Source organism: Poecilia reticulata, linkage group LG12 (genome assembly GCF_000633615.1).
Source record: "Poecilia reticulata strain Guanapo linkage group LG12, Guppy_female_1.0+MT, whole genome shotgun sequence".
In the NCBI taxonomy this organism is placed as follows: domain Eukaryota; kingdom Metazoa; phylum Chordata; class Actinopteri; order Cyprinodontiformes; family Poeciliidae; genus Poecilia; species Poecilia reticulata.
Genome location: NC_024342.1, coordinates 20,494,796 through 20,517,675, shown reverse-complemented (window position 1 = coordinate 20,517,675; position 22,880 = coordinate 20,494,796). Strand labels below are relative to the sequence as shown.

The 22,880-nt window shown below is 42.2% G+C and overlaps 1 protein-coding gene across 8 annotated transcripts in view; it reads left to right on the top strand.

The window, feature by feature from the left end:
• LOC103473888 (probable E3 ubiquitin-protein ligase HERC1) overlaps positions 1–22,880 on the top strand; it is a 49,602-nt gene that overhangs the window by 4,686 nt on the left and 22,036 nt on the right. For 5 of the 8 annotated variants that reach the window (XM_017307852.1, XM_017307857.1, XM_017307855.1 and 2 more), the window contains 39 exons: positions 400–1,405; positions 3,664–3,759; positions 3,877–4,059; positions 4,448–4,660; positions 4,826–4,924; positions 5,039–5,135; positions 5,215–5,358; positions 5,547–5,674; positions 5,918–6,062; positions 6,152–6,323; positions 6,455–6,589; positions 7,315–7,480; positions 8,238–8,363; positions 8,700–8,924; positions 9,147–9,299; positions 9,878–10,010; positions 10,145–10,348; positions 10,448–10,678; positions 11,043–11,216; positions 11,352–11,466; positions 13,323–13,443; positions 13,553–13,754; positions 13,853–14,153; positions 14,235–14,283; positions 14,374–14,419; positions 14,699–14,949; positions 15,216–15,413; positions 15,524–15,644; positions 16,682–16,922; positions 17,014–17,168; positions 17,282–17,431; positions 17,506–17,603; positions 17,736–17,831; positions 18,126–18,293; positions 18,381–18,620; positions 18,721–18,804; positions 19,267–19,486; positions 20,600–20,882; positions 21,217–21,980. In XM_017307852.1, coding sequence (XP_017163341.1) covers positions 431–1,405; positions 3,664–3,759; positions 3,877–4,059; positions 4,448–4,660; positions 4,826–4,924; positions 5,039–5,135; positions 5,215–5,358; positions 5,547–5,674; positions 5,918–6,062; positions 6,152–6,323; positions 6,455–6,589; positions 7,315–7,480; positions 8,238–8,363; positions 8,700–8,924; positions 9,147–9,299; positions 9,878–10,010; positions 10,145–10,348; positions 10,448–10,678; positions 11,043–11,216; positions 11,352–11,466; positions 13,323–13,443; positions 13,553–13,754; positions 13,853–14,153; positions 14,235–14,283; positions 14,374–14,419; positions 14,699–14,949; positions 15,216–15,413; positions 15,524–15,644; positions 16,682–16,922; positions 17,014–17,168; positions 17,282–17,431; positions 17,506–17,603; positions 17,736–17,831; positions 18,126–18,293; positions 18,381–18,620; positions 18,721–18,804; positions 19,267–19,486; positions 20,600–20,882; positions 21,217–21,980 — 7,702 coding nt within the window. In that variant the 5' untranslated portion in view covers positions 400–430. The remainder of the gene's footprint in view (positions 1–399; positions 1,406–3,663; positions 3,760–3,876; positions 4,060–4,447; positions 4,661–4,825; positions 4,925–5,038; positions 5,136–5,214; positions 5,359–5,546; positions 5,675–5,917; positions 6,063–6,151; positions 6,324–6,454; positions 6,590–7,314; positions 7,481–8,237; positions 8,364–8,699; positions 8,925–9,146; positions 9,300–9,877; positions 10,011–10,144; positions 10,349–10,447; positions 10,679–11,042; positions 11,217–11,351; positions 11,467–13,322; positions 13,444–13,552; positions 13,755–13,852; positions 14,154–14,234; positions 14,284–14,373; positions 14,420–14,698; positions 14,950–15,215; positions 15,414–15,523; positions 15,645–16,681; positions 16,923–17,013; positions 17,169–17,281; positions 17,432–17,505; positions 17,604–17,735; positions 17,832–18,125; positions 18,294–18,380; positions 18,621–18,720; positions 18,805–19,266; positions 19,487–20,599; positions 20,883–21,216; positions 21,981–22,880) is intronic. The other 3 variants (XM_017307853.1, XM_017307854.1, XM_017307856.1) reach the window with 3 other exon arrangements.

The following is a 22,880-nucleotide window of genomic DNA, read 5'->3' as shown; positions in this document are numbered from 1 at the left end:
TATATATAAACTTCTGGCTTGGATTTATTAACTTTGGTGCTCAGAACAACAAAAACAAACAAAAAAAAATTTATCAGTGACTTTATGGCAAAGAAAGTCTTGCTATTCTACTTCCCTTTGTGCCTTGTAAGTCTCCTCATTAAGAGGAGGCTGACCTATTTCACTGATACCCACTGGGCTTGTCTCATTAACCTGGATGTAGACTGCTGTGTGAAAAGGTGCCAGCACCAAAGACAAAGCTTTTCACCTTCGCACTGAATTTAATTGGGAGAAAACAACATAATAAAGAGGCCAATTAGTAAGAAATGTTGCTTGTAAAGTGACGAGGGTGTAAGGGAATGGTAGGTGTCAAAACAGAATTGCATCCATTGTAACTCTTCTACTCCTTCTGTTTTTCAGGAGTGAAATACAGTTTAGATAATGTACAAAGATGGTGCCTTGTCAAACTCATGTGTTGCTGAAGTGGCAGGAGCATTTCAACAGTTCCTGGGCCGCGGAAGACAGCGTGCAGACGGCCAGGAGGCACGGGGCGGCCGTGCTCTACAATAAGCTCCTTTACAACAAGGAAGTGGTGACTCTGGCTCAGCCTGTCCAAGAACTGGCCAGCCCGAGACTCCCCGACTTTGAGTGCGAATCCAACACATCCGCCGAGAAAGACGAGTACCTCTCGTCCCTGCTTCACAGCCAGCGATGGCTGGCTCACCGCATGCTGACGCAAACCTCCTACACCCTGGGCCTCCACCAAAGACTGGTAGTTCTGCAGAGGATCTACTATGCACTTCACAGCAAATATCACGACAAGTTTCGCCTGCAGCTGCCCTCGCAGTCCACGGACAGCGGGGCGGAGAGCGGGCCGATCGAGCTGGCCTCAGAGCCTCGTCTTCCGGGGGGAGTTTCCAAAATCAAGTCCGGCACGGACGTTCTGATAGAAATGGGTGTAAGGACGGGTCTGAGTCTGCTCTTCTCGTTGCTGCAGCAGAACTGGAGGTACGCGGCCTCTGTGCACCCAGAGTCTGTGCTTTGCAATGACGTGCTCGCCACCGCGTCCTCCGTCCTGGCTTCTCTGCCACCGCTTTCTCTGGCCAACGAGAGTAAGATCCCAATGGTGGGCTTGGACTGCCTTGGACAGGTGGCTGACTTTCTGAAGAAGACGTCGGTGAGCAGTGGGAGCAGCGGGGCGGACCCGACTGGCCGGAGGCTGGCTCTGGAGCTGCTGCTTGGCCTGGCCATGCAGAGAGGTTCCCTGAAATTCCTGCTGGAGTGGGTGGAAGTAGCTTTGGCAGCCTCCATGCCCTCCTCCAGTGCGGCCCTGTCTTCCTCCTCCTCATCACTGAGCTTTCAGCAATCACCTGGCGTGGGCTTTGAACTTATTCAGCAAACACTTCTTGAGATGAGGCAATATTCGGTAAGTCAGTTCTTCTTAACCAGTTACATTTTCTTTTTTCTTTTTCCTTTCAATTAAAATGTGAAATCAGACCTAATGCATCAGGATGTCTTCCACAGCATCTTTTGTCAACATGACATTAACTTTTCACTGGATTGGAACGTAGAGACAGAGCGACGTTTGATCATTATTATTTGCGTAATCTCTCTAAATAGTCCTTATTCTTCCTTCATCCATTTTTCTTTTCCGCTCCCCATAAAATGTTTCTATAGGACTTAGGTCTACGGGCTGGGCTGGGGATGGCCATGAAGTCAGATTGGTTTTGCGTCTGGTGAACTGTTTCTGTGTATTTGACTATTAATTTTGCATCGTTATGCTGCTGGCACACCCATTGACTATCCAGATTATGTTTCCAGGCAGAGCCACCAGATTTTTAGTTGAAATCCTCATGATGCCATGTAGACACACATGGTTTGGGCACAAGCCCATAGCACTATGGGTCCTCTAGCACATTTAACAGTGGACATAAGAACACATAATCATCTGGTGTTTTTTTTAATCTAAACCAACAGTGTTTGTTGTAAAACTCTCCTCACCACAACTGTCTTATGTTCGACTCCCAACATTAAACATCTACTGCATGTTTTCCCTTTCTCTCTCTGCCCTTCTTCCTGTAAAGACCAATAGTGCCTCAAAACATAAAAATATACAATTCAGTCTCATTTGACCAAAGCTCACAGATTAATTTCTTTTGTTTAAAAAAAAAAGCTTCTGACACATCTTTATCATAGCTGCCAGCGGCAGAGTAATAGAGTAATACATTTTACGGCAGTCTTCTGTTTTCCTTTTGCTCTCCTTAATGTACAGTACATTAGAGACTGTGGGATTTATAAGAGAACCTCTTAACTAATTTTAGATATGTCTGTGCTGACATCCTATAATATATCGCACATATAAGTGTAACATTTCCAGAGCATGAAATCAGCTCAGATGATACTGATACTAGAAGCTAACTTTGCCTCTTTTCAGCTTCACCTTGATGTCATACTGCACCAAATGTTTTTTTTTTTCTAGAGTATATTAGTGGTGACAGTGGCCATTTAATGTATTAAAAAAGAAAAAGAATATATAACAGCAAAAGGCAGCTTTATTACTTCACCTCTAAATCTACAATACGGAAATGCTATCATGCATACTATTGCCAGTTTAATATCTTTGTTACAGTGAATGACTTAGGAATGTGTGAAAAGCATGATCCTGAAAATTAGATGTTACTTTACATTTAAGGGCAACAGAATGGATGTAATTGTGAATCTTTTGAAGAGTATTATGATGACTGTATCAATAACTTGCAATTTTCTGAACTCGTGTTGTTTCCCTTCATCACATTTTGTTCCCACCACTCTCGAGCTGAGCTGTAGCATCTCAACCACTATGAATATGCATCCAGTGTGGGCATCTAGGGCAGGGAAAGTCCACACTAAGGGCCAAAAGTATTATTGGCTTGTATAATTTGCATGAATGACATTTAAAATAAATCCGTCTAAATGTTTCATTCAGGCAGTCCTTTGCTATTGAGATATTGCACACGTGGATATGAGATGAAAATTGTGTTTCGATTGATTATGCATCTCTTATGATGTTCTGCTTCCTCGGTCTTGGGCCAGTGTCATAGCTTTTAATAAGCTAGACGCTTAGAATTCACCATTGTTTTTAATGTATTTTTCAGGTATTTTTTTTTTTTATTATTAATTACCAGATACTAAAATGCAATAAACCACAATTTCTAATGATGTAATCAATTAAAAAAATGTAAATGTATTGACTTTATTTACAAAATAGCATTTAAAAAGTAGTTGTTCTGCTCCAATCATTTTGGTCTGACACTTCTCCACGCCGCCATATAAAATAAGATTCGATGGATGCATTAGTGCGCAAATAAGGATTAACACTAAGCCAGTCTTCCTGTCCCCCACGGTTATTCATATTTAATCATCCTAATCAGCTTTGCAGCAGTTTTGTACAAATGATACCCAGAGACAGCTGTTGCCAGCAGGTTCTTTAAACTACTGTGTACAGGTGATGCGATACGGCGACGTATCCAGCAGAATAATCTTTTTGATAATTTGTTATTTTTATCCATTGCATTTATCAAACAGCTTAGCTGAAAAGCAAACAGAGATTTAAAAATGATCTGGATTCCGTTTTTATGAACACACAGTGCAGTGTTTTCAAAAACGTCCTTGTATTGAAATGTGGAAAATAAACAATTTTTACAGGGTTTCCGTGGGGATCCCATCAACACTCAGGTGCTAACAAAGGACGCAGATGGACTTTGTCAACTCTCCCAGGCGGCTCTCTACTTGTTTGAGGAGGTGAAACACAGCATGGATTCCTACAATATGACACAACAATAATAATAATAATGATAAGACAAAGTTGTTCCGTGTAACATACCTAAACTTTAACTGTACCTTGTTCCACTTTCGCAGATATGCAACCTGGCATCGAACTGCCTGTGCTCCTGCAGCACAGACACGGCTGCTCCCGGCGCAGAGAGCGACACGGTGATGGTTTACGTTTGGGGCAGCAATAGCAGCCATCAGCTGGCGGAGGGGACGCTGGAGAAAATCCTTCTGCCAAAAGTGACACAGGGCTTTAGTGATGCTCAGATGGTGGGTTTGAACAAACGTGTGCGACGAATGCAAATAATTGGACTTTCTCTTTTCCGTTATGAAAAGGATGTCATGAGTCTATAAGGGTTTTTCACTTCATTTTCTTGCATAATGTTTTACACTAACCGTTTCCAATTTTATTTTATTTTTTCCTATCTGAATTGTGGCATGCATCTTATTTCAAATATGTGCTGGTTACTTTTGCCCCTTTGTCGTTTCATGTCATTTTAGATTTCGGCGATTAGTATTACATAACCTCTAATGCCAAAGCAATCATTAGTTCACTAATTTGTGCAGCACCAGTGACCTAAGAAAAGAAAAAGACGTTACGCCAAGTTTTAAAGGTGGACATTTTATCATCTAATGCCTACTCTGGGCTCCCTTCCAGATCGAGGCAGGCCAGTACTGCACCTTCTCCGTGTCTGCTGATGGTTCGGTGAAAGCCTGTGGAAAAGGCAGCTACGGCCGCCTGGGTCTTGGGGACTCCAACAATCAGTCCATGCCCAAGAAACTGGTGCTGGAGCCTCACAGGAACATGAAGAAAGTGTCTTCCTCCAAGGGCTCGGACGGACACACTCTGGCCATCACTGTTGAGGGAGAGGTAGAAAGCCCTTTGAATGAAATAGTGGGCATATTTAAGATGAGCATTGTTGTTTTTGAAGTTGTCAACTGGCATTACGTTACTATACCTATGTTTGCACTTAGTGACTCATGTGCATTTTTAAAAAATATTAGATTCAATTTTTAAACGCAAAATTTATTTTAGGTGTTCAGCTGGGGTGATGGTGAATATGGGAAACTTGGTCATGGCAACAGCACTACACAGAAATACCCCAAAATCATACAAGGACCTCTGTCGGGAAAAGTGAGTCTGCAGAAAAGCTGAAATTACACATCTAGTTTGTGTCTGGTTTTATTTATGCGTTCATATTTTAACGTGTTCCAGCACTTTTTTGACATGTCCTGTTTTTCCCTACAGGTTGTTGTATGCGTGTCTGCTGGCTACAGACACAGTGCCGCCGTTACCAATGATGGAGAACTCTACACATGGGGAGAGGGGGACTTTGGCAGACTTGGTACATTCAGATTCACTCTATCTTTCAACAATTATGAAGTTTTCAAAACATTTCTGATTACCTGGTTTGTCTGGTGCAGGTCACAGCGACAGCCAGAGTCGAAACATGCCCACACTGGTGAAGGATATCAGTGGAGTGGGACAGGTGACATGTGGCAGTTCCCACACCATCGCCGTGGCGCAGGATGGACGTACGGTGTGGTCCTTTGGTGGCGGAGACAATGGCAAGTCGTCACTTTATAGGCATTTTGATTGAAAACACCTGGAAGTACAATTTTTATTCACATCAGAAACGCTGATTATTTTTGTGGAATTAACTCATGAGCACTTGTGTCGTAGTTTCAGTCTCAATTTTCATGATGGGAACATTTTGAGCCGCAGTGAAAATGCGAAGTATGACTCATGTTTGCAGGTAAACTAGGCCACGGAGACACGAATCGTGTGTATCGCCCCAAGGTCATTGAAGCCCTTCATGGATTTATCATCAGGAAAGTGTGTGCAGGCAGCCAGTCATCTCTGGCCCTCACATCTGCAGGACAAGTAAGATTCGACCGACGACTTTCGATTGACCCGATCAGTTTTAGACGGGGTTTGTTAATCTGAAATCTGCATACCCCAATGTGAAAGTGAAATATAATAAATACATACTGACCAATCCCAGAAATTCGTCTGGAACTGTTAAGTCAGTTACCTTATCACATCGGAAAACAAAAAAAGCATTTTTTTATTTTTTTTTTCATCATTTGTATGTATTTTTGTTTTTAACCTGTGCTGCACCTTTAGGTGTTTGCTTGGGGCTGTGGCTCGTGTTTAGGCTGTGGCTCCTCTGAAACAACCTCATTAAGACCCAGGTTCATAGAAGACCTGGGCATCACCAAGATCATAGACATCTCCTGCGGGGACAGCCACTGTCTGGCTTTGTCTCACGGTGAGAAATCTTCACCAGTTTGCTGTTTCTTACTAAGTGATTTCTACGCAATGCCTAACGACGTCCGAAACGTGTCCTCCTGTCACCAGAGAACGAAGTGTACGCTTGGGGTAACAACACAATGGGCCAGTGTGGGCAAGGCCACACCTCTACACCAATAACCAAACCGAGGAAGGTGCTTGGCTTAGAGGGGATCTCGATTCAGCAGATAACAGCCGGCACCTCTCACAGTCTCGCATGGACTGCAGTTCCAAGTGACAGGTAAACGGTGCCTGAAAGGACGTGTCTCTTTAGTGAAAACCAACTCACAGCATCTGCCGTTTGAAATCCTTCCTTTGTGTTGTGGATTCTGGTTCCCTGGGATTTTTAGACTGCTTTGTTTCTTTGTCCAGGCAACTAGTGGCATGGCACAGACCCTTCTGTGTCGACCTGGAGGAAAGCACTTTCACCTACTTACGCAACTTCCTAGAAATGTACTGTGATGGCATCGGTAACGATACACCCCCGGCTCCATTTGTGTCTAAAAGGTATGAGGTTAACTTGTTGCTATGTTCAGTGACCAAAGCATACAAGGCTTAAAAAGCCTCCAAAAGTATGTAATTTGATTTTATCCAAGGCTGGATAAATATGGGAAACATAACATTTTATATTTAGAAAAACTGATGGGTTTCCAGAATTTCTTAGACCTTTCCCATGTAAAGAACAGAATTTCTGAAAAATAAAGTTTTTTAGATTTTCTCAATGATTTGCCACACCACAAATGTTTTTTTTTAAATTATTATTTAGTTTACTGAAACAAGTCACATTCATTTTTTGCCCCTAGAAAAAAACTTATCTTGTTGTTCAAGCATTGCAATTTTTAGTTTTGACAAACAAAATAAAGTTGTAATAGATCATAAACTGTGCTTCACAGAACCAGTAAGATGATCTATACCAGATTTTACAAATCTAAGTTGCATACCTTTTAAAACTTGTTCGAAGTAAGGGCCTAAAAAAAGTGACGTGAAAAAACCCTGAATTACAATCAAACTTCAGGAATATATTTTCTTGATTGAAATTTGACCCACTCAGCTATGCAGTATGTCATAAAATCTGTTGAAAGCTCTGAAATTTGAATCTTGAGAAGCATAAGAGATTGAAGTAGAGCATGTAGAGAGTTTTTCACCTCTATCACGTGTGCACGTTGACAGTCACATTTTCTCGCTTGCTCCTTTAATCCCCTCCTCTAAAGCTGTCTGTGTCTGCTCCTCAGGGATCACCATCATTTCCTTCTGCTGTGCATGAAGCTGCTGTCCATCCACTTGTCCTTGGCTCACGCAGGTGGCACAGGAGCCATGGTTCTTGGTGCTCAGGGCAGGCCCTTGAGAAATCTGTTGTTCAGGCTCATAGACACCAACATACCAGAGTCCATACAACAAGTAAATTATCTGAGTTTTTGTTCAAATATATAGTTTTGAGATGCACAATATTTTCGTTATAATATCAGTGAGTAGAACATTGCAAAAAAAGAAAAAAACGGTAGCCAAAGAGATTATATCATGGATTCAAACTGCATATCAATAACATTGTTGGATGAACTAACTGCCCTTAATGCCCTTACTAGATGTATAGTTTTAGTGACTGACATACTAAATCTCAGAGAGGAGAGATAATATGTAACGGAAAAAAAAGAAAAGTGAATTAATGCCCATCAATTTTGTGATTTGAATTTTCAGCAGTTACATATTTTCCTGACATCCTGATATCGGATGCACCAGTCACTTTTCCCCTGCAAAAGTCCAAAGTCAATGTGGGTGAAAATCACTAACACCCACCAAAGTCGAGCTCTGCCTTTTAATAGTTTATCGTTCCAATGGAGGCATATTCGTCATACCTAGTTTCTTTTTAAACATTAGAAGGAGCAGATCATTAAATAGTGGTTAAAATGTTTCTGATAAGCTTGAAGCATCTATTAGTGGTAGTGCCTCACTACTTACAACAGCCAAAAGATATCCTGCTAATGTCCCACGACAGAGGCCACATTTCAAATACCCTCCATAGGCCAGATTTCGGCTTGTGCAGTATCTTTGCTGAGAGGTTTTTGTGCTTTTAAATTTAGAGTTTTTATTGCATGCCATTAATGATAATATTGGATGTTTTGTCTGTTCTTGTTGGGGTATTTCTGGTGCTACACAGGCAGTTTTAAACACACTGTCCATTGGTGCCTCCCTGCTGCTGCCTCCTCTCAGGGAACGAACTGAGCTGCTCCTCTCCCTCCTTCCCCAAGGCCCACAGAGTTTAAATATTCTCTCCAAAGGCCAGGTATGTATAAGTATCATAATGAAACATTTAATTATTGGGCGTATAGTCATCATTTTATTTTGGGGTATCCGCGAAAACAGGGTTCAATACAAATGAACACGACATATTTTTATTATGTCATCTTTGGAGATATGGAGGAAAATAATGGCTGAGCTTCTTCAATCATTTACTGTATTTATTTTTTTTGGCTATCTGGCTTGATACAGCTGGAGATTCTCGCTTTATCAATTTGGAGGGTTGCTTGGCTGGGTGTGTGAAAGAATGCTGGAACAACGCGAAAATATGTAACTGTGAAAACTATTGCTCCTCTACATGCCTTCCTGTGTCTGTTCAAAGCGGCTGCAGCTAGACATGGTCCTCAGCAGCCTTCAGGATCAGAGCCATGTAGCTTCTCTGCTAGGCTACAGCAATTTTGGAGAGGTGACGGGCCTCGGACCGCCGCTGACGCCCGCTGCATCGGGCCGACCTCCCTCCTCCTCCACCTCAGTTGATGCCTACGACCCGCTGCACTTGGCGGAGGTCCTGCTGAGAACGCTGCTGCTCAGCATCGGCTTCTATACGGTACGAATTCAAGGACCTCATGTGTGTAGAACTTAAATCACAAAATGTAGCTCTGATAGTTACAGTAATGTAGTAAGGGAAACTGCTCTTTATGTACTAATCTTTTAATCTTTTGAAATAAGTTTTTTAACAATTAGAACAGCAGTTTTGTGAAAAATGCAACGTAAGTGCGCTAACGTGACAGTGGTTTTGCCGCGCGTCTGCCTACATGTGTTCATACAGGAGCAGCAGTTTGGAGAACTGGAGAAAAACAGTGATAAACAGCTGTGTGGAGGTGGAGAGGGACAAAATGATCCTCCTTCTCAGTTCCACCAGCTGCTGTCAGGACTTCACAAACACCTGCTCGCCCACTGCTACATTCAGTCCAGTCCTGAGGTAAGAAACTAAATCAGTCAGACAGTCAAAACAACAAAAAGTTGCTGTTCCAGAAGTTTGCATAAGCTTAGTGGATATAAATTATTTTCGAACTTTGACCATTTAAAGGGATACTCTACCTTTTGTAGGTGTGAAATGCAATTTTATTTTGTAGAATTATGACAAAGGCTTGTTAATTACTCTCAAACATTTGTGGTCAAAACGCTACTTCGTAGCATTTACCTCAAATGTTAGTTGTCTTGCATGTACGTATTTGAACATTTATGTCTAATTTTAACCCATTGGGGATCCACATTAAATTCAAACTTGTGCATCTAATCCTTGGTTTTAAAACTTATTGAAGTTGTATTATCAGTCCTCCCTGATAGATTGCAAGTTTGAGTAGTTAATGGCCAGAGGTTAAACACATTTTGCTCAGTGTGTGTACATTTCAAATGGCCAGTGTTACTGGAATAAACATCCAGAAATGCTCATTTACATATATTTTTTTCTTTTTGCCCTGTTGTCTTTGATAAAGCATTGTCATTTTTATTTTTGTTAACCGTGGATAACAGTGCGGTTCTTTCTGCTCCTGGCAGGATGACGGCAGTGTAACATTGCTGCGTGAGCATCTTTGCCTGCTGCTTCCCTGTGCCACTGAGACTGTCAAGAGATCCACTAAGCTGCTGAAAAAGAGCTCCCATGACAAACAGATAATTAAAAAGCTGCATAGTAAGAATAAAAGCAAGACCAAATTTGTTGTTGAAGCTTATTCGATTTGGTGTTAGAACTCTTTCTCTTTTCACAGTAGGTGTAGTGTGCTAAATGACTTTAATCATCTTCTTTTGTCTCACCTTTGGTCCCAGCTGTGTTGTACCATTCGGTTGCGGGCAGCTTGCTATGCCAGATGATGTACTCCTTGCTGCTGCTGCCACTGGACACCATTCAGCCTCTGTTGAACCATTTGATGTCGTTGTTGGAGCACCTGAATGATCTGACCAGCCTGCTGCCTGAGACGTCCCTCCTGGAGGATCAAGAACTGGGAGTAGAGCCTCAGAAAGCTTCCTCTGGTCAGTTCAGTGACCCTTTACTTTATCACTATAGGTTTCTCTGTCATTTCATTTGATACATATATATCTAGTTTAATAAAGACAAGAGTTATCTTGTAGAAAAAAGCGAGGAAAACCCAAACCTTGGAAAGGAGCAAAAGGAGCAACAGGAGGAGGAGTGCAGATGGGTTTGGATACTGGACCTGGAGCGGTCTGTTGCGTTGGCCGTTGGACGGTGCCTCGGTGGTATGGTGCAAGGCCCACCACCTTCCCTCCATGAGAAAATGTCAGAGACGTGGTTATCGAACGTCCTCCTCAGGAATGGTCTGGAGATGGACTTTGAACAGCTTGGTAGGAAACTATTGAACTTATTCTTCAGTTTTTTTTAAATGCGTAATTTGCGCAGAGCACATGTTGTTTTATCATTTGTTTTATTTATATGAATGTGCCTGTAATCTGTTTGTTAAAACAACAAATCTTTCAACTTAGAAAATAAGGAAGTACTGGTAGTACAGAATTTTCTGCAAATCAACTTCTTTATGTGATGTTACCTCTTTTATACTACGAGGCGTCTCAGACGTACCAAATAATGCCCCTATGCCTCTAAATGTTTTAGATGTCCATTAAATTTTCATACGAGTGAGTAGTGTCGGCTGTAAATGCTGATGCAAGCTGTGGTTTTCATAAATGCGTTAAGCGATACGTTCTCCTGCAGACTCCACCATGGCTTGGCTGACCGAGGTCGTGTTGCTGGGCAACAGCGACGCCCGACAGATGGAGCTAAATCTAACTGAGGACTCCCGGACGTTACTGGAGCTGGCCCTGGGCTCCACCAGGGGACTCGCTGGCGTCATGTGGTGGAAGATGGAGGAGTACGCTCTCAGTAAAGGTAATCTTACTCACATGTATCTTTATTTTGTGTAAACGTATTCTTATTTGTGTAATAAGAATCAGGGTTTTGATTGATTCGCTTTCTTTTTTTTTTGACGTTATTGCAACTCATTTGTGTTTTCTGTGAGACCAGAATGGGAAAATGGAGGTTCTTGTGAGGATTACCTGCTGCCCATTGTCTGCCGCTGCAGCCTTGCTGCTCTCCTGAAACACACGGGGCTGCAGAATGAGGCCTGCTGGCAGGACAAGTGAGTCAGATAACTCCACATACAGGTCCTTCTCAAAAAATTTGCATATTGTGATGAAGTTCATTATTTTTCATAATGTAATGATAAAAACTAAACTGTCATATATTTTAGATTTATTGCACACCAACTGAAATATTTCAGGTCTTTTATTGTTTTAATACTGATGATTTTGGCATACAGCTCATGAAAACCCCAAATTCCTGTCTCAAAAAAGTTGCATATTTCATTCGACCAATAAAAGAAAAGTGTTTTAATACTAAAAAAGTCAACCTTCAAATAATTATGTTCTGTTATGCACTCAATACTTGGTCAGGAATTATTTTGCAGCCTTCAATGCGGCATGGCATGGAGGCAATCAGCCTGTGGCTCTGCTGAGGTGTTATGGAGGCCATGATGCTTCGATGGCCTTTAGCTCATCCAGAGTTTTGGGTCTTGCGTCACTCAACTTTCTCTTCACAATATCCCACAGATTCTCTATGGGGTTCAGGTTAGGAGAGTTGGCAGGCCAACAGTAACACCATGGTCAGTAATACCAGTGGTTTTGGCACTGTGAGCAGGTGCCAGGTTGTGCTGAAAAATGAAATCTTCATCTCCATAAAGCTTTCCAGCAGATGGAAGCATGAAGTGCTCCAAAACCTCCTGATAGCTRCTGYATTGACCCTGCCCTTGATAAAACACAGTGGACCAACACCAGCAGCTGACATGGCTCCCCAGACCGTCAATGACTGTGGGTACTTGACACTGGACTCCTGGCCTTTTGGCCTTTCCTTCTCCCCAGTCTTCCTCCAGATCCTGGCACCTTGATTTCCGAATGACATGCAAAATTTGCTTTCATCTGAAAAAAGTACTTTGGACCACTGAGCAACAGTCCAGTGCTGCTTCTCTGTAGCCCAGGTCAGGCGCTTCTGCCGCTGTTTCTGGTTCAAAAGTGGCTTGACCTGGGGAATGCAGCACCTGTAGCCCATTTCCTGCACACGCCTGTGCACGGTGGCTCTGGATGTTTCTACTCCAGATTCAGTCCACTGCTTCCACAGGTCCCCCAAGGTCTGGTCACCTCTTCTCGTTGTGCAGCGTTTTCTGCCACACTTTTTCCTGATTTCCCACTGAGGTGCCTTGATACAACACTCTGCAAACAGCGTATTCGTTCAGAAATTTCTTCCTGTGTCTTACCCTCTTGCTTGAGGGTGTCAATGATGGCCTTCTGGACAACAGTCAGGTCAGTAGTCTTACCCATGATTGCGGTTTTGAGCAATGAACCAGGCTGGGAGTTTTTAAAAGCCTCAGGAATCTTTTGCAGGTGTTTAGAGTTACTTCGTTGATTCAGATGATCAGGTTCATTGCTCGTTCAGAGAACCTTTTCATGATATGCAAATTATTTGAGACGGGGATTTTGGGTTTTCATGAGCTGTATGCCAAAATCATCAATATTAAAACAATAAAAGACCTGAAATATTTCAGTTGGTGTCCGATGAATCTAAAATATATGACAGTTTAATGTTTATCATTACATTATGGAAAATAATGAACTTTATCACAATATGCAAATTTTTTGAGAAGGACATGTATATCAGTGTACTTACCAAACAAAATTTTGGTGATGTCGTGTGGTGAATGACAGTATGGATGTCAGTTATATCATTTGGTGATGCAGAGTCTCTAACTGATCAATGACTTGACCGCTTAGTCAATATTTAAAAATTTTTCTCAGTGTCTGACATTAAATCACTCTAAGCCTTTCCTTCTTCAGTTCGCATTTGAAGTGTTGTGTTTGTCCACAGGTAGCTCCACTTTAATGTGCGATGAGGAGCTTGCAAAGCAATCTGTTAACATTCTCCATTTATCCACTTTTATTGAAGCAGACATGAACCTTCTGAGATGCTGTTTGAGGTCTATGAAACAGTTTTTAAACTAAGAAGCTCTCTTCTGGCTCTTAAAAATGCTCCAAAAATGACTCAGAGGCAAGACTCCACCAAACAGGTAAAATTACTAAAAATTCACTGACAAACAATATGAACTGATGTAAAATCTTTTAAATCTACAAAAGAAAAAATATATATATCTGCATTTTCTTTCCGGTGTAATGCAGAACTCTCAGTCTCCCCAAAGTCCCGATGCTGACAGTGAAGAGCCGAGCATGTCCATGGAGCAAGTCGGAAAAGATCAAGAGCAGCAGCCGGTAGGTTACTGCAACCGGGAGGTGCAAGTGCCCCCGACACCGACTGCGAACCACAACCATGAAGAGCTGACGGAAGATGACCGATTTAGCAGCAGTCGAATGTACTTGTCAGGTCCGGACTGATTATTGCTTTTTCTCCTGTAAAGACACTCAACCTGCACAATAACACGGTACACTGACCACAATCCCGAATGTTTTCTACCTCTGCAGAAGTCCTGGAATCATTCATGGCCACACGGGAGGCCATGCAAGTGCAGCAGAATGTGACGGTCTATGAGTCATTTGGCACTTCCACCCTCCCCAGCAGCATGGAGAGCCCGGTCAGCCCGGAGACGCAGCCGGATCCCAAACAACAGTGGGAAAATCGTTGTGAATCAGATGAAGGTCTGTCGTTTCCTGCCGCCTGCCAGCTGGTGATATCCCGATGCCTCTTCCTTCTGCTGGGAGTCAGGCCTGCTTGGATAGAGCCCAGTGAAGAGGAAGATAATCAAGCTGTGAATACTGTTGCAAGGTAGAGTTTGCACTGTGCCGTGTGTGTGTTTTTAATGCTTCTTGGATAAGTAAGCATTTGCATCATCCCTTCCTCCTTCAGGAGGTTATCGTCAGAGTCTTTCACTGTGTCTCTTCATGGGAGAAAGCAGGTAATCTGTCTGCTGAGAGAATATTTCCCCTCCATTATCTTCTGATATTTCTTATTACTTCAGTTGTTTGTTGTTTCCCATATGATTTAGTTTGACCTCTCCAAGAACCCCCCTGGGTCTTCTGCAAATAAAATGGGTGAGTGGAGAATGTTTAAGTCTGAACATGATTTTGTTGAAATTATGCTTTAAAGTGCAGAAGGTGTCATCAGACAGGATGATCTCTTCTAAGCTTGGTTGGAATAATGTTGTAGGATGTAGTTGAATCTTATAAATGCATTATACAATCATCTAATGTGAAACATTTGTTTCGCTTTTTCAACTCTAAAACAAACAAACACTGAGATAAGTAGTTAAAAGCCCCCAAATGATGAGTGTATGTAAACCTTTGGTAAAACTTTTGTTCTGTCCACTTCAGGTTTACCTTTGTGCTCCTTGGGGATAATGAAAGAAGCCTGGGATCGCTTGCGGCAGTGCATCAGCCCGGGCGGCTCCATGTCCCGCAGCAGCGACAACACTTTGCCTATTCTTCACCAGGTGTTTCACTTCACCTGTGGAGGCTTGACCCTCCCACCTTCCTCTCCGACCTATCCTGGAATACAGAGTTGTGGGCAGGCAGATCCGAAATCCATCACTTTAGCCATAATGTACCAGCAACAGCGAGCTGAGGTGAGCGAGATTTTTTTTTTGTGTCTCTACAACAATATAAGCCCTCTGTGAGTGGTTTTAAGGCACTCACAGAGGGTTTCACTGTGATGATTAAAGGCAGCCACCCTGTGTGCATGTGTTTCTGCTGCTGCATTTACATGCTGTGAAATCTCATTTATGCTTTCACACACCCACACAATCCCTGCGAATGAGATATACACGCAGGAGCTGAAGTAGGCTTAAAGTGCTGTAAGATAGCTAACGCCTAACTTTGCTTTTCTGATCAGATGCGTCTGGAGGCCTTATGTCAGATGTCTGCCTTCCTGTGTAAGATGGAAGAGAAGAACACTCGATCCTCCGTCTCCCTGCACTTTCCTGCTTTGCTCCAGTCCGTGCAGCTCCAGTTCCTGTCTGGATGTTTTTCCTTGGGAACGCAAATCATCGGCTCTCACACAGGAGTCCATTACGAGACCCAGCATTACATGGTGCAGTCTTTAAACTTACCAACTCAAATGTTGTGTTCGCTTTGGGTATCTGAGGATTTGCTTGAATAGCAACATTTTTAATATTAGCTTCTCTTCCTATGTCAACCCAGTGTGGGATTAATGCAGCTTCTGTGGAGACAAAGAGAGCACTAAAATCTGCAGCCCATACCTTTTACCAGCAAGTGGTGCATGTTCTCAGACTGAGAGTCCAGTTGGAAAAGGCCCATCCAGGTATCCAGTATAGTTTGTTTCATATTTAAATATTAAATGTAGTAGTATTATTAGTAAGAATAAAGCAGTAATAAAACATGACATCTAAGGAAACTGTACCGGAAGTGGAATCAACTGAGCAAGGACCCCGCCATCAAGTACTCTACTTTTATTCTAATCTTTGAGAATGATTAGAATATTTGATCAGAGCAATAAATCAAATTTGAACATTAAAAAGCAGTTTGCATAAAGGCTATTTTCAGGTGAGTGTCCGCTGTCGCTTTGTGCTCGTCCAGGAGTTGTGAACGCTGCAAGACAATGACTCCAAAACAATCTGCTGGGTTTCTTTCAATAAAAGTAAAACTTTTTAGCCAATCTAAATACTCAACTGGAATTGACTCCATTGTTTGAAAACTAGAATCAGTTGAAATGTATGTATGATCATGTTGAAATGACCTTTTTTTTGTATAAAGTGCCTTGAGAAAGCACGTTGTGATTTGGTGCTGTGTAAATGAACTAAATGAAATTTAAATGCAGTTGTCTTGCTGCATTTTAGTTCAATTTCCCTTGGGAAATTAAACTGTTATTTTTCAATGAGTCATTCTAATTTTTAGCTTTATACGTTCAGTTATCAGGCATAGATGCCTCTGTTTTTTTTATTTCTTTTGCCCTTACCTTTTACTCTAACACGTCTGTAAAAGGCTGAAGGCTGCCAAATATTACTGGTGGGAGCACAGCGAGCATTTATACCCGTGCGTGTTTGGAGTGCAAGAAAGGAAGATGAATAGAAACATGCAGCTGCAGTTGCCTGTGAAAAACCTGATCCTGTCTGCTTTTTAAGTGCAACGTGTAGTAAATACTTTCTTGAATTTGTTAGCAGCCACATTTTTATTAGCCAAATTTAGGACTTTACAGAAACATTTCCAAATGTAACCATAACCTAAAGCGGAAAAAAATAAAACAAATCCCTGATTAGGGTGACACACCAAGTTTTCATTAAGGAGTTTTTCCTCCAGGAGCTGAAATTTAAAACTTGTTGTGTTTTTTTTTTTTCTCAGGATCTTCCCAGCACCTCATCCTGGCCACCTTGTTTGCACTGAATTTTTGTTACCAACCTGTGGATCTGGTGCTGATTATCAAATGTGGCATCCTGGAAATCCTCTCCATGCTGACCAACAACAGCTGTGCACTGATGAACCAGGGCTGGTTGGCTGCATCTACCTCTGGATCGATGCTTCTCAGCGGGGCGGTCAAACTAGCCTGCGCCCGCCTGCTTCAGATACTGACAGTAGCTGCAAGGTGAGACTCTGAAGCCTGAAAAAAAATAAAATAATGTTCCTAAACCGTCATTGGTATTCGTCTTTTACTTTGTGTCGTGTCGATCCCAAAGCTCCTGTGAGGATTCTCTACCTTTGGAAGTATCCCATGCTCTAATGGAGGTCATGTGTGAGCAGCTTTTGAACATCCTGCAAAATCTCCACCAGCAACAGATAGCGGAGAGATTAGCAGCCGATCTGGACTCCAACAGCAGGAGCACAAAACTTGGTGAGGTAAATTAGAAATAGGAAACCAATTCTGCAAGTTAAAGCACCTTCAAATCACATACAGTCTGCTTTAGATATAACCTCTCTTGAGCATTTCTGCTTGCTGGTTTTTAGTAGAAAGCAGCAAGGTGACTGAATCTCAGCTTGCTGATTTGTTGGTGTTTCTGCGGCGAGTCTTGTCGTTGAGAGTAATGGAAAGACTTTCCACCTTCGTCAAATGGATCGAACCACTCATGGCCATTATTTCACCCAAGTGCTCTTCAGGTGGGTCATTGAAAAATATGAACCGGAATCGATATTAGTCGCAGTGCGTCACGACACCACTCTGTTCTGTTTAGGATCTCTGTGCTTCCAGAATCTCCGCACTAAGCTGTTGGCATTCCACGTCTTAGAAAGGCTTTTACCCGCTTGTTCCGAGCCGGTTCAGATTCAGCAGGTACGTTGAAAACAAAATGTTGATTTAAAAAAAATTCAGCCGAACTAACTCTGCATAATATTGAACTCTCTACAGGAAATGCTTGTTGGATGTTCTCATAAGCTATGATGTCGACTGATTCTTGTCTTTTAGATCGTCGAACAACTCTTCCAGCTTTTGCCTGTGTACATGTGGGAGGAGCCACATGCGGAGCGAAGCTATGAAGAGACGATTGAAAAAGAGACGGCGGTATAAACGCTTTTTAAATACACGTGTTTGATTGAAGTCTGCCCTTTAAATTACAATGTTGCAATGTAGTTTTCAGTGTTTTTATTTACTTATTCGTTGCTTATAATGGGAGTGAAATATGTCCTTTAAAGATTTGCACTCTACAAAGGAGTGAATCATGTTTAAAATGCATTCTAAATGATGGAATCTATTCATTCTTAGCTCTGCACGTATAGCTTCATTGTCCGTTTTACTGCCATGTGCCTTCTTTCTTGCTTATTGTATGTTTTACTTTGTATCCGTTTTCTTCTGCAGAGTCCTGGCAATCTTGATGAATGTATCCCCATTGGAGATTTCTCCTTTGACCCAGACAAGATAGTGTGCTGTTCTTTGGAGAGCGGGAACATCCTGTCACACGGTTCGGTCGGAAAAGGCTACGGTCTGGCAACCACTGGCATTACCTCTGGGTGCTTCATTTGGAAGGTAAAAGTAAATCTTTTAACCGACCAGTGAGCAGATTTTTATCCTGACGCCGTTATTCAACGCGCGTCGTCCGTTTTGCCTCCGCAGTTTTACATTACCAAAGAGAACAGAGGAAACGAGGGCACGTGTATCGGTGTTTCACGCTGGCCGGTCAGAGATCACAACCACCACACCACCACTGACATGTGGCTGTATCGGGCTTACAGTGGCAACCTGTACCACGGCGGGGAGCTGGTCCGAACGCTTCCTTCCTTCACCCAGGGCGACACCATCACCTGCATCCTGGACATGGAAGCCCATACTATATCTTTTGCAAAGAATGATAAGGTTTAATCGTATAATAATTCTGTGTTCATAAATTTCTTTTCAATCACATTGCTTTTTCCTGCTTGTTAAGTTACTGATATATATACTTTTTTTTTTATAGGAGCCAAAGCTGGCATTTGAGGGCGTTGTAGCCTTTGAACTTTACCCGTGTGTTTTGTTCTACAGCAGTAATCCTGGAGAGAAGGTACGAAACTACACTGAGCCCTCATCTTTTAGGAAATGATGGCACAAAAACACATAATTGTTTATTATTATTAATAATATCTGTATTAATTTATCTTATTTTGCCTCCCACATTTACGTTGCGTTGACTGCGGTTCTGATCCCAATATTGTTTCATATTGGGATATGAAACAATATTGATATGAAACAATGTTTCATATCAATGTTTCAAAACAATGACCTGTTTTGAAACAGGTCATTTCAAAAATGACCTGTTTTTGAAATGAATCATATAATGACTGAGAAACCTTTTCAACAAGTAGAAAAATTTGATTAAAAAGACTTTTTAAGACTATAAAAATGTCCAGCTCATTTGAAGAGAATAATATATATATATTTTTTTAAATGGCTCTACTTTTGTACTGTTCAGTAAATGCTAATTAGTGACAACAAAGTGTTGTTGGTATTTCTGTGCTGATCACAGGTGGCTCTGCGTGACCTGCAAATGAGAGGCATGCCCAGTCATCTTCTGCCCGGAGAGCCTCTCTGCAGCCCTCGGACCACCGTACTGCTGGAGTCCACAGTGCATCTCCTGCGTCGGCTCCATCAGTGTGATCACTGGTCCTCCCTCATTAACCAATACATTCATTCCCACTTGGAGCTCATTGGTGTCATCCTGAGAGAAGACGACTTTAAGGGCTTAGGTTAGGCACAGTTAGTTACTCTGCTTTAGTGAAATTTCATCCATCATGTCAGAAAAGTATCTAATTCTGATATTTAAGTCTTTTTAGCTGTCACAAACAGTGTAATTGCAGATTTAAACCCCGGGAAATTGTGGCTTACAGCTGATGTTTAAATTCTTTTTGTTCCCTTTCTTGTTGCTTCAGTGCAATCAGTTCACACAGTGAAAAAGTTCACACAGGGAGGTTCGATTTCTCATGTAAATTTAAAAAAGACGGTATCTCATCCCCGTGAGCCGTTCGGTAGAGGCAGTGTGCCTTAACAAAACTTGAAAATGCTGTTTTTAATATTTTTATCTTTTAGACAATGTTGAAAACATGCTTCTATAAAGTTCTGCCAGTACACAGTCTTTCTTCATGTGCAGCTCTATTATTTATTTTCAAATGTAAATCTGACTTTTCTGCTGGTTGTAAAAAAATGTATTTTCCTGCTTCTGGTGAGGATGTTTTTATACAGCTTACAACACCTGAGCTCAGCAAGCGCATGGTCACATTACAGACTTGCTGGGAACTGCAGAACTCAATACAGTCTTTTTTTTTCATTGGAAGTCATTACAAGGGAATACCCAGACTTGTTAGATTAGTAAAGGAATATGCGTTGGCTACAATGCAGTTTTGTAAGGAATGAAAATGAAAATAGGCTTTGATTTCTATAAAGCTCACAGATGGAAAACTAAACACAAATATCAGGAGTTTTGTACTCAAGTCAAATTTTTCCAGTGAAAGCTCAATATCCAGTCTCATTCTCATGTTCACTGCTACCTCAAGAAATGTCAATAAACTCTAAAAAAAAACAATAGTTGAGAGAATATGTCGTTCTACTCAGAAACACCAATTGTCATGATTGCTTTCGTAAAAATATATATATACTGCAATGTCAAAGTTTAATGTTATTGATGAGATCTGCCGCTTAACATAAATAGCTGGCATAAAGAACAGATGATGCTTCGTTTAGAAGTAGTTCACTGAAAACTGGTGTGCTGAATCGATTATAATCTCCAGTTTCCTTTTAAAAGATGTTAACACAAAGAACATATTCTTTAATCTGATCTACTCTGTGTTTAATTGTTCCTACAGGCATCAATCCCCCCCAGACTGAGATGGAAGGCAAAGACGTTTCAGGCGAAGAGATGGGGAAACCCGCCGCCCATCATCACACCCTGTCAGAGGCCAAGCTGACCGCTCTCTGCGTCGAGGTGTGGCCGGCGCTGGCTGTGATCGGTGGAGTGGACAGTGGCCTCCGTGCTGGAGGTCTGTGCCTGCACAAGCCAAGTGGCCGCAGAGCCGTTATTCTCGGGGTCTTGAAAAAAGGAAGCTCCCTGGCTAAGCTTCAATGGGAGGAAACAGATCTGTCCGTCAGGTATCACAAAAGTTCACTCTTTTATCCTCTAACTTATAATTAAGTGTGTTCACATATGTTTTTTTTTTGTTACAATAATTATTTTCGCCAAGCATTTTTTATTTGTTGTCACATCAGTCCTTTTAGCATCTTTACTCTGATTAATTTCTTAGCATTTTTTCATTTTGTTTGTTATTTCTCTAACATTTTACATTATTTTCATCATTTGATCCCTGATCTTACTTTCTCCTTGCTTCTCCCTCCTCATTCTTGAAACATTAATCCTCGTTGAATTCGTCCTGGTGTCACTCCATGCTGTATCTGTGGCTTCTTCCAATCCTTCCTAATAACTAAGCTCCATGACTTCTTGGTCACCCAGTGACACTCCCATCACCTCGCTGGAGCCGTGCGATGTATCCTGCTGTGACGTCTCGCGCCTCGGAGGAGTCAAGCCGGCGGTGCTGTTGGATTTGATATATTTGATGAGGCTGCTGGAGGAGGAGGGCTGGCAGGGGCCGTATCTACCTCCCAGGAGGAAATACTCAGAGGAAGTACTAAAGGAGGAAGAGAAACGGGGCTCCCTGGACGAAGATTTTTCAGATGGTGGAAGATGGCTGACTGAACACGAAAGGAAGAAGTTGAAGGAGCAGAATGCTGAGACGGACCCTCCTCCTGCAAAGCCGGCGGACCCTGAGGAGTCGCCCGGCTCAGTTCAACCTATATCAACGTCTCAGACTTTGAAAATGGATGCGTTTACGCTTGAAATGAGAGCAGTCAGGGTCTCGTATCTTCTGATTGGAGGCTTAAAATGCCTGACGGTTTTCTTCACCTGCGAGAAACTGTCAGATTTGCTGCTGGTGTCCAAGCAGGAGCCTCCAAACTCCCCTGTGATTCCTCAGCACAGCCCCGTCCCCGAACAGGCCAAGGCAAAGAGTAAACAATGGGACGAGCACGCCGAGCTCAGATCAGTGCTGCAGTATGTGGTGCAGAGCATGGTGAAGTGGGCAGTAAGGCCTTGTCCTATCAAGCAAACTGTCTCTCTTGCTGATTTGGAGAGAGCTCAGGTCATGATATACAAGGGAGCCCTGAGCAGACTGCAGGAGGACAAAGAACGCAAAGGTATCTGGATGGATGTTTGTTAGCCAGAAAGCTGACATTTTAGTTTATCAAATTCATTTTAGACTAGCAACGTGGGCGGTACCACCCCCCAGGGGGCGTTCAGAGGACGGCAGGGGGCGCTGGCGGACATTTTTACAAAAGGGGGGCGCCGGGATACCTTTGGGTGCGTTTGGTCGAAGGTAAACTTTACACCTTAAATGCACAACAATGCCAGTTGAGACTTTGAGCAACTTGGTAAAACTGTATTGTGTAACATTAAATCATGCTTGRCTGCAACGTTATCGATGGCAGCTCTTCTTCTATTCAGTGTTTGTTAGCTTCTGGTAGCTAAAATCACGATACCCTCCCTCACTGTGTATCCCTCTGAAAAATGATACCCATTTAAATAAAGAAATAAAGAAATCCCTCCATGGTTGATACCACGACAGAGAGCGTTCATATTATAGCGTTAACACCGGAGCTGTAAGTGGTCCGGTATGAAACGGGGGTGATAGAACAACACAACACTTTTAAATTTCAATAATCAGAATGCAGAAATTGTTTCCGTTGTTTTAAAAGGTTTATGTCAGTCTGCCTTTTCCCCATCGATACGGTTCCCGACCGCCCTGCACCATACGCTTAAAAAAAAAAAGATTAAAAAAATTACACGCACATTGTGCAAAACTCTGAAACAGGAGAAGCGGGTCATAAAAGGGAGCGACGAACTAGACGTGAATTATGGCATAAAAACAGAGAATCCAACGCTGAACAGTGAAAAATCAACACATGATGTGAAACACATGACGATTAGGCGGCGCAGCAGGTGATGAGATTACTGATGATGAGTGTCAATAAACGATAAAATAAATCTAGCAACAGGAAAACAACTAAAATGGACATGGCAATAAACCAAGAGAGGAT